The 17804-nt window shown below is 45.7% G+C and overlaps 1 protein-coding gene across 50 annotated transcripts in view; it reads left to right on the top strand.

The window, feature by feature from the left end:
• LOC126984177 (cell adhesion molecule Dscam2-like) overlaps positions 1 to 17804 on the top strand; it is a 236353-nt gene that overhangs the window by 57872 nt on the left and 160677 nt on the right. For 2 of the 50 annotated variants that reach the window (XM_050837645.1, XM_050837598.1), the window contains exon 3: positions 9863 to 10027. The exons of 44 other annotated variants lie outside the window; for them this stretch is intronic. In XM_050837645.1, coding sequence (XP_050693602.1) covers positions 9863 to 10027 — 165 coding nt within the window. Of the gene's footprint in view, positions 1 to 1850; positions 2013 to 4233; positions 4396 to 7991; positions 8157 to 9862; positions 10028 to 12732; positions 12895 to 17804 lie in introns of all 50 variants that reach the window. 4 more of the 50 variants (XM_050837605.1, XM_050837599.1, XM_050837615.1 and 1 more) reach the window with 4 other exon arrangements.

Genomic DNA, 17804 nt, shown 5'->3' with positions numbered 1-17804 from the left:
ACTCGTCTCCTCAACGGCGCCTCCTTCCCCCTCAGTGGTTCCTCAGAGCTACCAGATCGAGGCGGACAACGAACACGTGATCCGCGGCAACTCGGCCATCATAAAGTGCGAGATTCCCTCCTTCGTTGCGGACTTTGTGGGCGTCCAGGCGTGGGTGGACTCCGAGGGCCGCACTTTCTACCCCTCCACGCATGATAGTTATGGTAAACCTGAGATCTGTGATAGGCCTCCTCTTCCTCCCTCCTCTTTTTCCTCTTCTTTCAGGCTTCTCATTCTCTACACACCCCTATCCTCTTCCTCCTCTTCCTTCTCCTCTTCCTCCTCCTCCTTGAGCTTCCCCGTTCTCCACACTCAAAACTCTACAACAACCTTCTCCTTTTCCTCCTCCTCTCCTCCTCTTCCAGCCTCCGCATACCCTGGGGCACCACACTAAAATATTCTCCTTCCCCCCCACAGGTTCCCACGGTTCAATGCCAGACAGAATCCGTGTTTTCAGAGCCCGAGGACCGAAATATTAATGGCGTCTTAGTATAAATTTCTCTCATTACCTTCTTTCTTAGTGCTCAGAGCCGTATTATCAAATATTTCGACCCCCAAGCACACATATTTGACAAGGCTTTCGTAGGAGTTATGGGCATTTCCAGGGGTAGTACTTTTATGACCCTGGTGGTAGACGGAGCCTTCTTCTGCTCCGTGAACCTGAAGAAACACTCATTAGAACCCGAGTGATCTTTTCGGCCTCTGGATATATTTGATGTGAGAGTTGGTGGCGTGTGAAAATACCGACCTTATTCTTTTTTTTTACCTAATTTTTATCACTTTTTCTTTCGTGTGACATTCTTATTCTCTTTTATCTTCTTCATCCCTTTGGTGGTTTTTCTTTCACCCTTACAATTGCTTACGGTACCTTCCCTACATCCCCTTCCCCCTCTCTCTCTCTCTCTCCCTCCCTCTCTCCCTCTCCCTCTCTTCGCTATGCAAGTCAGCCACACGGAACAGTTTCGGGTATCGTTCATCTCGGCCCCGTAAGCGTAATAATGATATACTTTTAAGACGAAATTGAAGGGGACGAAAAAAATGCCGAAACCCCATTTTTCGTTCCCTGTCATCTTCGTCGCCATTAGGGCACCACTGTTATTGGTGTGGTTGGGGTTGGGGTAGGGGGGTATTTTTTTTTTTATCTTTTTATTCGTGTTTGTCTTGTTATGCGTCTTGTTCTCCTTCTTTTTTTTTCCTTCCTAATTCGTATCGTTATTGTTGTTCTCTCTTTTTTTTTCCTTTAATTCATATATTTCGCCGAAGATTGATGATGACGAGCGTGATTGTGGTGTGGTGTTGATTGTGGTGTGTGTGGTATTATTGCTGGAGTGGTGCTGATATGGTGTCTATACTATGCTGAAAAATGTGTTATGGTGATGATTGAGTGTACGGAGTGGTGATGTGATGAATGTGTGGTATCGTTGGAGGAGTGCTGACGTGGTGACTATGATAAAATTGTTTTGGAAGCTTAAATAATCGTGATGAGTGTAGTGGTGATGTGATGAATGTGTGGTATCGTTGGAGGAGTGCTGACGTGGTGACTATGATAAAATTGTTTTGGAAGCTTAAATAATCGTGATGAGTGTAGTGGTGATGTGATGAATGTGTGGTATCGTTGAAGGAGTGCTGATGTGGTGACTATGATAAAATTGTTTTGGAAGCTTAAATAATCGTGATGAGTGTAGTGGTGATGTGATGAATGTGTGGTATCGTTGGAGGAGTGCTGATGTGGTGATTATGATTACTTTGGAAGCCTATATAATGGTGATGAGTGTAGTGGTGACGTGGTGATGACCGTGTGGTGTCGGCAGTTGTTCCCCAGTCCTACCTGTTGGAGGCGGAGTCGGAGAACGTGATCCGCGGCAACTCGGCGATCCTCAAATGCAAAATCCCCTCCTTCGTGGCGGACTTCGTGAGCGTGCAGGCGTGGGTGGACTCCGAGGGCGTGAACTATTACCCAAGTCGCAGCTACGGTAAAGAGTAGAGAGGGAGAGGCTAAGGGGAGGAAGAAGAAAGGGAAAGAAGAGATAGAAAGAGGGAGAGAGGAAAGAAAGGAAAGAAGAGGTAGAGGGGCGGAGGGAATAAGGAAAGGGGAATGAAGAGATAGGAAGAGGGAGAGAGGAAGGGAAAGACTGGTAGAGGAAAGGAAGGAAAGAAGAAGTAGTGGAACGAAGGGAAAGAAGGAAGAAAAGGAAAGAAAGAAGGGACTTAGGAAAGGGAAAGAAGAGATAGATAGAGGGAGGGAGGAAGGGAAAAACTGGTAGAGGAAAGGAAGGAAAGGGAGGAATGAGAGAGATAGAAGTTGAAATAGGAGGAAAGTGGAAGGTTTAAGAATGAGGGAAAGAAAGAATAAGAGGGAGGAAGAAAGGAAGGGAGAGAAGAGAAAATGGGAGGAAAAAAGAGAAAAATAAGAGAAAAATGAAATGTAAGAGACTGATGTTTTTCTCCTCAACAATTTCGTGTACTTTCTCTTCTTTCTCTTCCATAATCCCAGTTTTCAGGTAAGGAGGGAGGGAGGGAAAGGAGAGATAAAGAGAGAGAGAAGGAGGTAGAAACAGGGGGAAAAAAGAGAAGGTTTTATGGGGAACTAATGCCTTTGTTCTCCTCAGCAATCTCTTCTTTTTTTTTTCTTTCTCCTCTTGAATTAATCGCAGTTATTTCTCTTCTCTTTGTTTCAGGTGAGTTTCCGTGTTCGCATTCGTCACTTTTATCGTATTTTTTCATCTTTCTCTTTCTTTTCCAGGTTTTGGTTCTCTTTCGATTTGCGTTGTAATACTAACTAACCAATCCCCCCCACCCCACCCACCCCGCCCCCCTCTCCCCTTCCTTCCCCCCTTCGTTTCTCTTCCCTCTCCCTTCCTGCCCCCTCTCTCTTTTCCCTTCCTTCCCCTCTTCGTTTCTCTCCCTTCTTCCTTGCTCCCCTCTTCTTCCTTTCCTTCCCCCCTTCGTTTCTCTCTCATCTCCCTAACCCCCTTTACTCCCCTCTCTCTTCTCCCTTTCGTCCCCTCTCTCTTCTCCCTTCCTTCCCCCCTTCGTTTCTCTCCCATCTCCCTAACCCCCTTTGCTCCCCTCCCTCTTCTCCCTTTCGTCCCTTCTCTCTTCTCCCTTTCCCTTCCCCCTTCGTTTCTCTCCCTTCTCCCTTTCCTGCCCCCCCCTTTCGTTCCCCTCTTCTCCCTCCCTGCCCCCGTTTGCTCCCCTCTCTCTTCTCCCTCCCTGCCTCTGTGCCCTCCTTCCTTCTTCCTTCCCCTTTTAACTTCCCTCCTTTTCACCCTTCCTCCCCTCTTTGCTCCCTCTCTCCTCTCCCATCCTCCCCTCTTTTCTCCCCCTCCCCCCACTATAAGTCCACAGGTGCGCAGGCTCCAGAAAAGGTTAATTGGTTTCCCAGGTGCCGCGAGAGACACCTTCCCACGCCCTTTTTTTTCTTCTTTTCCAAGTTTTATGCGACATTTTCCGCGACGTTTTAACTAATGGGAAAAAAAGGAACGATGACATTTTTTTTAATTCTTTTTATTTTTACGTTTGAGGACGAATGAATGAGTCTTTTGCGTCACTTTGAGATGAGCAGGACGATGAATGTGTGAAGAAGAAGAGGAAGAGGAAGAAGAAGATTAAGTAGAAGGAGGGAGATTGTGTGTTCTTCCCTCTGTTTCTCTCCCATTCTCTTTCTTTCTCTCACCCATTCTCTCTTTTTCTCTCTCTGAAGAAGAAGAACAGGAGGAAAACTGTCCTATCTCTCCCACTCTCTCTCTTTCCCATTTTCTCTCTGCTTCGGCCGTTCCTTCTAAAACCCGATGTTCCTCTTCCGCTAAATCATCATCGTTATCATCATCGGCGTCACATTAAGATGAAGAAATGACTATGTGAAGAAGGGAAAATATGTCCTCTCTCTCTCTCTCTCTCTCTCTCTCTCTCTCTCTCTCTCTCTCTCTCTCTCTCTCTCTCGCTCTCGCTCTCGCTCTCTCTTTTTATCTATCTATCTATCTTATCTATTTCATCCCTTCACACGTAAATAACCATGGTAGAGAAAGCTTACCACCACCACCACCACCACCACCATCACCACCACCACTATCAACACCACCACTATTACCACCACCACAATCACCACCACCACCACTTCGCTCGCTCTCTCTCTTAACCCGACGTTCCTCTTCCTCCCTTTATCACCCTCGCCCTCGTCGTCCTCGTCCTCAGTGGTGGCGCAGGATTACCAGACGGAGGCGGAGAACGAGTACGTGATCCGCGGCAACTCGGTGGTCATGAAGTGCAAGATTCCCTCCTTCGTCGCCGACTTCGTCACCGTACAGTCTTGGGCGGACTCCGAGGGTCGCTCTTTTTACCCCTCACGAGATTATGGTAACGGCTCCTCTTGCTCCTCTTCCTCTTGTTCCTCTTTCTCTTGTTTCATTTCCTCATGCTCCTCTTCTTCCTCTTCCTCCTCCTCTTGCTTCTTCTTCGTATTCGTCCAGCTGTTCCTCCTCCCCTTGGTCATCTTTCTCTCCTCTTCTTCCTCTTCCTCCTCCTCTTGCTTCTTTTCTTCTTCGTATTCGTCCAGCTGTTCCTCCTCCCCTTGGTCTCTCTTCTTCCTCCTCTTCTTTTCTTCTTCGTCTTCGCCTTTTTCTCACTTTCCTCTTCGTTTTCTTCTTCGTCTTCTCCTTTTTCTCAGTTTCCTCTTCGTTTTCTTTTTCTTCATCTTCGTCATAAGCTTCTTGTTCTCCGTCTTTCACCTCCTTTGTCTCCGTTTTCCCGTATTTCATCTTCTTTTCCTTCCTCCTCATCATCGTTTTTCTCCTCCTGGTTATCCTTTTCCTCCTCCTCCTCCTCCTCCTAACTCCTCTCCCAGCGCCTCGTCAGCAGGGTCTTGTTATCGTTATGTTCCTCCGCAGGTTAAGACTCCCGCGGCACCTTACTCACAGTCTCTTTCCCCCGCCTTTGTCCCCCCAGAGGCAGCCAGCGCCGACGTGTGGGTCCCTGCGGCTGGCTGATTGCTTGGCGGGATTGTCTCGTTAAGTGTGTCTCGTCAGGGTGCTGGAGTGTCTACCTTCCTTACCTGTGTGCCTTTACCTGCCGTCTCCTCGTTCCTCGTCTCCTTCTTCTTCTTCGTCTTCTTCTCCCTCCTCTCTTCTTCTTCACCTCACCTCTCTCTCTCTCTCTCTCTCTCTCTCTCTCTCTCTCTCTCTCTCTCTCTCTCTCTCTCTCTCTCTCTCTCTCTCTCTCTCTCTCTCTCTCTCTCTCTCTCTCTCTCTCTCTCTCTCTCTCTCTCTCTCTCTCTCTCTCTCTCTCTCTCTCTCTCTCTCTCTCTCTCTCTCTCTCTCTCTCTCTCTCTCTCTCTCTCTCTCTTTCTCTCTCTCTCTCTCTCTCTCTTATCTTTTCCTTCCTCATATCCCTCTTCCCCTTCCTTTCACATCCTCCTTTTCCCCCTTTCTTTCATGTCTTCCTCTCCCCTTTCCCCTTCCCCACTTCACATCCTTCCCTTCCCCCCTTCCCCCTAAACATCCTCCTCTTCCCCTCCTTCACATCTTTCTTCACCCCTTCTCATCCTCCTCCCCTTCCTTTCTTCACTTTCTTCTCCTCCTCCCCCCCCCCTTCCCTCTTCACGTCCTCTTCTTCCTCCCCATTCCACTCTTTACATTCTCCTCTTCCCCTCTCCTCCCATTCATATCCTCCCCCCCCCACCCCCGCCCCACCCGTGAGAGGTAGTTTCCGCTAAATTTCCCTCTCGCAGGATAAAAGAATTTCCCCATCATTAGAGAGCCTCCCCTCCCTCCCTTCCCCTCCTTCCCTCTTCCTCCTCCTCATCCTCTTCCTCCACTCCCTCTCTTCCTCCTCATGCTCCCTTGCCCCTTCCTTCCCTCCTCTTCCTCTACTCGTCCTGCTCCTTTACCCCCTCCTTCCCTCCACCTCCCCCCTTCCTTTCCCCTCCTCCCTTTCCACCTCCCTCCTCTCCCTTCCTTCCACTCTCCTCCGCTTTGCACCGCCGCCTCACTTTCACTTTTTTTTACTCTTCTTTTCAAATACACCTTTTTTTTTCGTCTGTGAATGGAGATTTAACTTCACTCAATATCCCGCACGCCGCCGCCGCCGCCTTTTTATTCCGCCTCAGAAAACCGAGCGGCGCAGTTTTGCATTTTGGCCGCAAAGAAACAACTTCGCCGGTGGTTAATTGGCGCTGGGGTGGGGGTGGGGGGGTGGGGGGGGGGCATTTCTGGCGGGTGTAAAGGAGGGTTCACGTTCCTTTTGCGGTGAACACACTTACACACACACACACACACACACACACACACACACACACACACACACATTGGACAAGGCTTTCGTTGGATTTCCGGGTGTTTCCAAGGTATACTTCTATGACCCCGGTGGTAGTTCGTAGGGGAAGAGGTTGAAATGCGTCAGGAGGGAGTAAGAGTGCGTGGGGGGTAGACGTCGAAGGGGTCAGGAGGAAGGAAGAGTGCGTGAGATGTAGCCGTCGTTGGGAAGAGGTTAAGAGAAGGTATGAGTGCGTTAGGAGTGAGCATCATAAAGGAGAGCCCAGAGAGTAAACAAAAGATCGCCAATGCTTCGCCCCACAGTGGTGACGCAGCCCTACGAATCAGACGCCGACAAGGAGTATGTCATTCTCGGCAACTCGGCCATCATGAAGTGTGAGATTCCCTCCTTCGTGGCGGACTTCGTGAGCGTGCAGGCGTGGGTGGACTCCGAGGGTCACTCCTATTACCCCAATGGCGATAACTACGGTAATGGCGCGGGCGTGTGCTCCCTTACCTGCCCGACGCTGCCTCTTAATTACCTTCTATTGCAGGTGTCTCATTACGTCTCGCTCTCTCTCCCACCTGGACTTAATTTCCAGGTTCACTATCTACGAATACATATTTTTTTCAGATTTTTTAATGGTGGTATGACGTTGTTTTTTACCGTTTCCCCTCGTGTTGTTGTTTTTTGTTTTGTTTTGTTTTTTCATCGCACGGTTCAGGATTGCGTGATGAAGTGCGTCCGTCCGTTCGTCCATCTAACACCGAACCGTGACGTGATTTTCTCTACCTTGTCGTTGTCGTGAGCAGTGGACGACGTAGGGAAGAAGTGGAATTGGTCAGGGGATATCAGTTCGTCAGGAGTGGGCGTCGGAGGGGAGAGGTTGAAATACTTTACGAGAAGGTAGGAGTAGGTCAGGAGTGGGAGTCGTAGGGGAGAGGATTGAAATTCGTCACGTGTAGGGAGGAGTTCGTCAGGAGTGGGAGTCGTAGGGGAGAGGATTGAAATTCGTCACGTGTAGGGAGGAGTTCATCAGGAGTGGGAGTCGTAGGGGAGAGGATTGAAATTCGTCACGTGTAGGGAGGAGTTCGTCAGGAGTGGGAGTCGTAGGGAAAGGGTTGAAATGAGTCACGTGCAGGAAGGAAGAGGAAGGAGTAGGGAATAGAGGGTAGAAAGGAAGGAAGAGAAAAATAGATGGATAGATAAAGAAAGCGAATGGAACAGAAAGAGGGAATAGAGAAAAAAAGATAAAGAAAGAAGATAGAAAGAAAGGAAGAAGGAGATGAAATGTAGCCGTAGGAAAGGAAGGAGGGAATATAGGGTAGAAAGGAAGGAAGAGAAAAATATAGATAGATAGATAAAGAAAGGGAATGGAACAGAAAGAGGGAATAGAGAAAAAAAATAAGAAAGAAAAAAGATAGAAAGAAAGAAAGAAGGAGATGATGTAGCCGTAGGAAAGGAAGGAGGGAATATAGGGTAGAAAGGAAGGAAGAGAAAAATAGATAGATAGATAAAGAAAGCTAATGAAACAGAAAGAGGGAATAGAGAAAGAAGATGGAAAGAAAGGAAGAAGGAGATGAGATGTAGCCGTCGTTGGGAAGAGGTTGAAATGCGTTAAGAGAAGGTATGATTGCGTCAGGAGCGGGCGTCATACGGGAGAGCCCAGAGAGTAAACAAGAGATCGCCGCTTCGCCCCACAGTCGTGACGCAGCCCTACGAGACACACGCCGACAAGGAGTATGTGATCCGCGGCAACTCGGTCATCATGAAGTGTGAGATTCCCTCCTTCGTGGCGGACTTCGTGAGCGTGCAGGCGTGGGTGGACTCCGAGGGTCACTCCTATTACCCCAATGCCGATAACTATGGTAATGGCGCTGGTGTGTGCTCCCTTACCTGTCCGACGCCGCCACGTAATCACCTTTTTAATTGCAGGTGTTTACGTCTCGCTCTCTCTCCCACCTTGAATTTATTAACATGACTTTTCTTATCTTAGGTTTGCTCTCTACAAGTACGATTTTTTTTCTTTTTTTTTTTTTTTAGTGGTGGAATGAGGTTGTTTTTTTACCTTTTTGTCATCGTTGTATTGTAAGCCTTTAATGGCCAACACACACAAAGCTTTTCATTTTCGTTTGATTTTTCGTCTACCGGTTTTGGATTGCGTTATTAAAGGTCGTAATACAAGACATTTCGCTGCCCAAGAACACATATTTGACAAGGCTTTCGTAGGAGTTGTGGGCATCTCCAGGGTAGTTTTATTACCCTGGTGGTAGTGAACCTTAAGAATCTCATTGGATACCCGACTGACCCCCTCTTTGACCCTTAGAAATGGCTGATGTGAGATGTTGTCTTTTATTTTCTTTCTGTACCTCTCCACCTTTCGTCTTCTCTCCTCCTCTGTATCTTTCTCTTTTCTTCTCCTCCTGTATCCTCTTTTACTCATGTCATTCCGTGCTGAGGAGTAGAAAAGGGCGTGGCGGTGACGGTGACGAAGGCAGTGAAGGTGACGGTGCACTGAGGAGGAGGAGGAGGAGGAGGAGGAATGGGGATGCAGATTTCATTAAGTCACGCTGTCTTCCTTTTCGTGTCCTCTAATGCGAATGGAGGAGGAGGGGAAGGGACATGAAAAATGGGACTATTCTATTTTAGCCACAATACTAAACGTTGTAGCGTGAATGAGAACCGTAATGCGCGTAGAGAAGGAGGAAGAGGAGGAGGAGAAGGAACATGAAAAATGGGACTATTCTATTTTAGCCACAATACTAAACGTTGTAGCGTGAAAGACGTTTGTAATGCGCGTGGAGAAGAGGACGATGAAAAATGCGATGATTCTTAGTTTCGACACAATTGTAAACGTTGTAGTGTGAATGAGGACCGTAATGCGCGTAGAGAAGGAGAGCACGATGATAAATGCGATGACTCTAAGTTTCGACACAATTCTAAACGTTGTAGCGTGAAAGAGGACAAGACCGAGGGATGAGTAGGGAGATGAAGATGGAGAGGCGATGATGGGTTGTGTAAGCTTACCACTGACCTCGTTCATGCGTAGTGACGGAGAGGACTTAAAATAAATAAACAAAATACCAATAAAATAATGTAAATTTGTATGAAAATAAATATACAAAAGACACATAAAATAGCGTATTAAACGAAGAAAACGAGGAATCTGAACCTATACTTTGACCTCCTGTACTTTTTTTTTTGGGGGGGGAGGAGAGGAGGAAGAAGGAGTTAGAGGATGGACAGTGTAGTCTCCTTCTTATCTCCTTCGTGTATTGCTGAGGAGGAGGAAAGGAAGGAGGAGGAGATAAGAAGGAGATTTAGACCCATTCTCACCTCCTCCTGTATCTTTAGTGGAGAAGAAGGAGAAGGAGAGGAAAAAGGAGGTGATGAGAAGAGGGAAACTTAGACCTCCTCCTATATTTTTGGTGGAGGAGGAAGAGGAGAGGAAGGAAGGAGATGAAGTTAAGCTGTCAAGCCTCCCACTGACCTGCATGCGTTGAGGAGGAACAGGAGGAAGGAATTGCCAATATAATCTCACGCTTACCTCGCCCTCCTTCGCCTCCCCGGTTAGTGGTGACTCAGGACTACAAGACACGCGTTCACGACGAGGACGTGCTTAAGGGAAACTCGGCCATCCTCAAGTGCGTGATTCCCTCCTTCGTGGCCGACTTCGTGAGCGTTCAGTCGTGGGTGGACGGGGAGGGCAGGATATACCACCCGACCCCCGCCTCGCACGGTAATTCCCCCATCCGCTGCTTCATCCACGCCCTCACCACTACCTCCATCACCACCTTCCTTACCTTGCAGAGTCACCACATCTTCACCACCTCTACTCTCATTTCTTGCAGGTGTTAGGAGACGCACGCAGGGTTGTTTTTGCAGGTTAATCAACAACATACGATTTTGTTTTTTGTTTTATTTTGTTTTTCTGTCCGGTGTGATTTCGCGACTCGGTTCGTATATTAACTACATTTTTTTCTCTCGTAGTGTGTGTGTGTGTGTGTGTGTGTGTGTGTGTGTGTGTGTGTGTGTGTGTGTGTGTGTGTGTGTTAAGTATTATAAATCAGCATTGGCAAGCTCTCCTTCTAATTCCTCTTCTTCTCTCTCTCTCTCTCTCTCTCTCTCTCTCTCTCTCTCTCTCTCTCTCTCTCTCTCTCTCTCTCTCTCTCTCTCTCTCTCTCTCTCTCTCTCTCTCTCTCTCTCTCTCTCTCTCTCTCTCTCTCTCTCTCTCTCTCTCTCTCTCTCTCTCTTCATTTATCTTCCGTTCCATCTTCCTTCCATTCCTTCGTTCCTCCTCCTCCTCCTCCTCCTCCTCCTCCTCCTCCTTCTCACTCTCTCTACCTGGGGCCACACACACCTGACCTAAACTAAACCAGGCTGCGTCCCCTTAACCCTCCCTCACGCCCACGCTGTCCACTCCCTCCCACCTGTTACTGGCCCTCATCCCCGCCCCTGGGAGTGACTCGGCGGCTCTCCCTCAGTGGTGCCGCAGGGGTACGTGACGCAGGTGGTAGACGAGAGTGTGTTGCGCGGGAACTCGGCCATCGTCAAGTGTCTGATCCCATCCTTCGTGGCGGACTTCGTGAGCGTGCAGGCGTGGGTGGACGGGGAGGGCCGCGCGCACTACCCCTCCGAGCACTATGGTAAAGATGCCGCCCACTCGCTACGCAGGATGAAAACTAATACAACTAATTTTACTCCTTTTTCAATGTTTTCCTCTTTTATTTCTTGTCTTCCTCTCCTCTCCAGTAATGACAGAGGCGTCGCTCACTCCCTGAACAGAATGATAACTAATAGATTTTACTAATTTTCCGTGTTTTTCTTCTTTTATTTTGATATTTTATTCATTTTCTGCGTTTTCTCATTTTGGTTTAGTCTTCCTCTCTTTTCCAACAGTGACAGAGGCGTCGCTCACTCCCTGAACAGACTCATAACTAATAGATTTTACTCATTTTCTGTTATTTTCTTCTTTTATTTTTTATCTTTCTCTCCTTTCCAACTAACAGATTTCACTCCTTTTCCTTTTCTTTCATTTCTCATATTTTTTTTCTTCCTCTCCTCCATTTGCAGGTCGTGTATGTTGCTGTTGTTGTTGTTGTTGTTGTTTTTCTATGGTACCGGCGCCTGACACTCCTTGAAACTGGGTGATAACAAAGACTTTCTACCTCTCTCTCTTTAGCTTTCTCTTTACTTTCTTTTTTTCTCTATTTTCTCTCTTCTTCCATTCCAGGTCACGTGTTCTGCCGTCCCTCCACGCGAGTCTCCATCACACTTTTTCATTAATCGTCAGTTTTATTAAAGTTTCCGTTCACCTGATCGTCGTTTTCTGTGGATTCGTTAAGCTCGTTTAGTCGTTTATTTATTTATTTATTTATTTTTGTATTCGTTTCAAGAGGATTTCGCGACTCGATTCTTATATTAACTACATTTTTTTTCTCTCGTAGTGTGTGTGTGTGTGTGTGTGTGTGTGTGTGTGTGTTTAGGGTCGAACCAGCATTGGCAACATTTCCTTCTAATTCCCCTTCTTAGTTTCTTTCTTTCTTCTTTCTTTCTCATTCACAATCATTCTGTTTTTCTCCTTTCGTTCTTCCTCCTCCTCCTCCTCCTCCTCTTCGTCTTCTCAGTTGTCTCCCTCTAGTTCACTCACCTTCATTTTTCTCTTCACCCTTCTTTCATTAATCTCCTCCTCATTCTCCTCCTCCTCCTCCTCCTCCTTCAAGTAGTTTCTCCTGACTCATGCATTTAATCTTCGTTTCTTCACCTCCTCCTCCTCCTCCTCCTCCTCCTCCTCCTCTACTCTCTTCTCTAGTCTCTTCCTTCTTCTTCCTGTTTCTTCCTTCCTCTTCCTTCCGTCGTTTCTCTCTTATTATTTTTCGCCTTTCTTTCCTCTTCTTCCTTTTATATTTTCCTCTTCACATCTTTCCTTCACTTGATCATATTCTCGTCTCTTTTCCTTCATTTCTTACATTTTTTCTCTTTCTTTACTCATTTTCCTTTCTATATATCTTTTTTTCTCTTTATTTTGTCATTTTCCTTTCTCTCCTTTTCTTCCCTTCGATCATCTTTCCTCCATTCGCTACTCTTTCCCTCTTCCTCTAATCGTTCCTCCTCTATCTATCTTCTTTTCCTCCCTTTGATATTCTCCTTTCTCTTCATTTCTCATCCATCTCCTCTTTCTTCTGTCATTCCTCCCTTCTTCTCTCTCTATATATGTTTCCTTTCCCTTATTTATTTTGTGTTCCTTCTTCTCTCAATCTCCTTTTCATATATTTCTTACTCGTTTTCTCCTCCCCTCAATCGTTCCTCCTCTATATGTTTCCTTTCCTCCCTTCCTCCTTCCCTTGATAATGCGTCTCCTTACCTCCCCTCCTCACGCGCCCTTCCTCCCTCCCTCCGTTTATAATACGTCTACTTTCCTCCCTTCCTCCCTCCCTCCCTCAGTGGTGTCCCAGGATTACCTCACCCAAGTCCTGGACGAGAGCGTGTTAAGGGGTAACTCGGCCATATTTAAGTGCGTCATCCCCTCCTTCGTGGCGGACTTCGTGAGCGTGCAGGCGTGGCAGGACCTCGAGGGGGTGTCTTACGTGGCCTCCGAACACTATGGTACTACTGACGGGGCCTTGGTACACACACACACACACACACACACTCATTTTTTTTGTTTTCCTGTCTTTATTTTTTTTATTAATGTTTTTTTCTGACATATTTTCTTTGTCTATTTATCTATCTATGTCTCAGTTTTCTTTTTAATTTCCTTGTTTTCATTATTTATTTATGTTTTTTCCTCTTCCTTTCCGTTTGTTTTTATCATATTTTCTTTGTCTATCTATATTTTTCATTTTCTTTATCACTTTCCTTGTTTTCATCCTCTCGCTATTTGATTTTTCTTTCCTTCTGGTTTATTATTACTTTCTTTGTCTATCTTTTTTTTCTTTATTTGTTGATTTCCTTGTTTTCATTTCTTAACTATATATCTGCTATTTTCTTTCTTTCCTTCTGCTTTTCATTGTTTATCTATCTATGTCTACCTACCTACCTACCTATATCTATCTCCATCTCTATCTATCTATTTCTCTATCAAGTAGCATAAACACCTAACACTCAGGCCTCGACAGGTACACAAACACCCAATCAACGTGACTCACCTGCCAGCCACCGAAGAGGAAACAACCAGCTAACTAACACTAACAACACCTTCTTCCCTTCAGGTCCTCGGCAGCGCTATAATCAAACCATCGCACTCAGAACATCGCATATATCATTAGTTTCAGGCCCACAAAACCATCGTAGCCACACTAGCAACGAAACACAAGTAAAGTCAGCGATAAAACCATCAAGTACCGATGTGTTTTGGGTGTACTTATGGGCCGGGAACCGAAGATTACGATGTGCTGAGTGCGATGTTGTGGTGATGTTGGGTCTCGGTGAGGTGCCTAACACTACACAACACCTTCTTCCCTTCAGGTCCTCGGCAGCGCTATAATCAAACCATCGTACTCAGAACATCGCATTTATCATCAGTTTCAGGCCCACAAAACTATCGTACTCAGAACATCGCATTTATCATCAGTTTCAGGCCCACAAAACTATCGTACTCAGAACATCGCATTTATCATCAGTTTCAGGCCCACAAAACTATCGTACTCAGAACATCGCATTTATCATCAGTTTCAGGCCCACAAAACTATCGTACTCAGAACATCGCATTTATCATCAGTTTCAGGCCCACAAAACTATCGTACTCAGAACATCGCAATTATCATCAGTTTCAGGCCCACAAAACTATCGTACTCAGAACATCGCAATTATCATCAGTTTCAGGCCCACAAAACTATCGTACTCAGAACATCGCATTTATCATCAGTTTCAGGCCCACAAAACTATCGTACTCAGAACATCGCAATTATCATCAGTTCCAGGCCCACAAAACCATCGTAGCCACACTAGTAACGAAACCCAAGTAAAGTCAGCGATAAAACCGTCCAGTACCGATGTGTCCGGGTATACTTATGGACCGGGAACCGAAGATTGCGATGTGCTGAGTGCGATGTTGTGGTGATGTTGGGTCCCGGTCAGCGTTGCCAGATTATCGTACTCACCGCATAGTATTTTTAATTTTTAAGCCTCAAACTCTCGTACCTACACAAATAACGAAAGAATATTAAAGTTAGCGTTAAAACTGTTATTTATTGTTGTTTGTTTGTTTTTGCTATAGATATATCAGTCAGAAACTACGAATATGCAATACGGTGTGTACGATAATTTGACAACGCTGCTCTCGGTGAGGTGCAAACGACGACGCAGATGGCTGACTGGCTGGCCTTCTCCTCCTCTTCCCTTCCCTTTAACTTTGTCCTACAGGTTATATTTGGCGGCGGAGGGAGAGACGGAGAGAGACTTCACCTCCACTCCCTCCCCACCACAACCTTTCTCTCACTCACTCTCTCCCCTCCGTGCCTACCTACCTACCTACCTGTGTACGCTACCTTACCTACCTGCGCGATGTTTTAGTCCACCTGAATGTTTGAAGGTTCTCGTGTCATTACCTATGCTGAGGAGGGACAGGGGTGCGGAGGGGTTGAAGGGAGGGAAGGGCAGGGGGAAGGATGTAAGGCTTTGTGGGATGTGGAAAGTGTGTGTGTGTGTGTGTGTGTGTGTGTGTGTGTGTGTGTGTGTGTGTTTTGCTTTACTCTTTTTTTCTGTTTTTTTGTTCGTTTTCCTTTACTATCTTTCTGTTTTGTTTCTTATCGTTATTTTTTTGTTTTTTCTTCTTTTTCTCCAACTTTTTTTTTTTGTGTGTGTGTTTGGAACGGTAACTTAAATAGATGTTCTGTTATTGCTTTTTCTTAGTTTTCTTATATTTTAGTAACATTCTGTGTCTTTACATCTCTTTATTTTCCATTTTCTTTTTCCTCTCCGGTCCTGTTTTATGTTCTAGACTTTGAAAGGGAAATCTAGAGAGATGTTTTGTTGATTTTCTTTGTCTTGTACTTTATTATTTTTCTATCTTTTTCTTAATCTTTTTTTCAGTCTTCTTCCTCTCCGACCCTGTTTTATTTTTTTATATTTTTTTTATTTTTTTTTTATTTATTTATTTTTACAACAAAGGAGGCAGCTCAAAGGCACAAAAAAAGGAAACAATAATAATAAAAAAAAAGCCCGCTACTCGCTGCTCCTAAAAAGAATCCAAGGAGGTGGCCGAAAAGGGGTTCAATTTCGGGGGCAGAGGCGTCTTATAGTTTGGAGTGGTAATTTAAAATGTTGTTGTTAAGTTTATTTTTCGTTGTTTTATATTTTACTGATTTTCCCTGTTTTCCATTTCTCTTGTTTTCAATCCTCTTCTTCCTCCACATCCGATTAATCTCCTGTTTCCTCGTCTGGTTCATTCCTCTTCTGCTTTATCTTCATTTATCTGGCGCGGAATGAAAATTTATTAAGACGTTCTGCGTATTTTCATTGTCTTATTCTTTCCGCTTTTGTCTTTCCTTTTCTTGAACTTATTTTCTTATTCTTTCTCTCCCTATTCCTCTTCTGCTTTATCTTCATTTATCTGGCGCGGAATGAAAATTTATTGAGACGTTCTGCGTATTTTCATTGTCTTATTCTTTCCGCTTTTGTCTTTCCTTTTCTTGAACTTATTTTCTTATTCTTTCTCTCCCTATTCCTCTTCTGTTTCCTCTTCTGGTTCATCCCTCTTCCTCCTCTTCCTCTTCCGTTATCATGTCGAGAAACGGAAACTTTAAAGACGTTCCTCATTCTTCTTCCTCTCCCTCTTTTTTTCCTCTTTCCTCTTCTTTCTCTCCCTCTCTCTTTCTCACACCGTTCTGTTGCCTTGTATCGTTCATTCCTCTTTTTACTCTCTCCTCTTCTTCCTCTCTTCTTCCTCTCTCTGTTTGTTCTCTATTGCCTCGTCTCGTTCATTCCTCTTTTTCCTCTTTCCTCTTCCTCTTCTCTTCTTCCTCTCCCTTTCTCACTTCGTTCTCTGTTGCCTTGTCTCGTTCACTCTTATTCCTCTTCCTCCTCCTCTCTTATCATGTCGCTGGACGGAACCTTATCTACGAGTTCTAATTACCGAAAGACTATTTAGTGAGATTTTTTTTAGTCACAACGCCTACAACTGTTTCTGTATGGAGTCGTTCTGTGTATCTTCCTCGTATAGCGTTGACGATGTAGAGGGACGGATACTGTGTTATTTTCAGTGCGCCGTCTTCGTTAATTCACTCGTGGAAGAAAAAAGAAGAAAATGATGGAGGTATTATTACAATTTCTTTTTTTTTTCGGGGGGGAGGTTGGGGTTGTTCTTGTGGAAGCTATTTTGGGTGGGGGTGATCGTGGGGGAGGAGGGAAAGGGGAAGAAGAGAGGGAGGGAAGGGGAGTGATCATGGGAGGAGGGGAAGAGGAGAGGGGGAGAATCCATGAGCAATATATTCTTTCTTAAATCTTTTTGTCTCACTTTCTTTATAACACATTTTCATATCTGGTTTTAGGTTCGATTTCTAGTCCACTTTTGTATATGTTCGGTTTGTTCACCCACCTACCAACCAACCTACCTAACTATCTACTTATCTACCTGTTATACCTGCCTTCCTACCTACCACTCCCCTCACCTACCTGTCTCCCCAACTACCTGTGTCTCTGTGTCTCTGCCTACCTCTCCCCTTACCTACCTGTCTCCCCAACTACCTGTGTCTCTGTGTCTCTGCCTACCTCTCCCCTTACCTACCTGCCTCCCCAACTACCTGTGTGTATCTGTATGTCTGTTTGTATTCCCTGTGATTGCTCCAGCGCCGATAGCTTTGAAGAGCCCAATTAATACCTCTTTTGATCACGTCGGATTACACTTTCATTGATGGATTTATTTGTATCTATCTATTTATTTAGGTGTCTTATCTATCGGTCAGTATCTGGGTCTTCCTGTCTATCGTAAATTTTCTTTCTATCGGTTAATATGTGGGATTCTTTTCTCGTTCATCCTTCAAGACTTTATTTAAGGTTTTTTAGTCTTCCTTTTCGTCATTGCTCTTCATCCCTCTTACATCCCTTCTTCGTGCTTCCACCCCACTACTCATTCGTCCATTCAACTCACTCTCCACCCTTCCCTCTACCATATGATCTACCCCCTTCCCACCCCTTCACTCTTCCGCCCCTCCGCCTCGCCCTCCATCGTGTCACTTAACATTCACTCCTCGCCTCAACCCTCCAAGCCACGGATTACGCAAACACGGCTTCCAGATATCAGTGTACCGTCCATCGCCCTTCCCTCCAGTGTGTGTGTGTGTGTGTGTGTGTGTGTGTGTGTGTGTGTGTGTGTGTCGTTGTCCCTTTCCTTGCTAGTGGTTCTGGTCTTTGAGCCGACTAGACAAACAGATCTTCTCTTCCTCCTCCTCTTCTCCTCCTCCTCCTCCTCCGGCCCCTCTTCCTCCTCCTCCTCCTCCTCGTCCTCCGGCAAAGGGACAATTTTCCTTTTCGCCACCTTCCCGTTCTTTCAAGTTTATCACGCCATCCGGACAACT

The sequence above is a fragment of the Eriocheir sinensis genome, chromosome 56 (assembly GCF_024679095.1).
Source record: "Eriocheir sinensis breed Jianghai 21 chromosome 56, ASM2467909v1, whole genome shotgun sequence".
In the NCBI taxonomy this organism is placed as follows: Eukaryota; Metazoa; Arthropoda; class Malacostraca; order Decapoda; family Varunidae; genus Eriocheir; species Eriocheir sinensis.
Note: the sequence above shows the minus strand (reverse complement) of the source record. Positions and strands in the feature narration are given on the sequence as shown.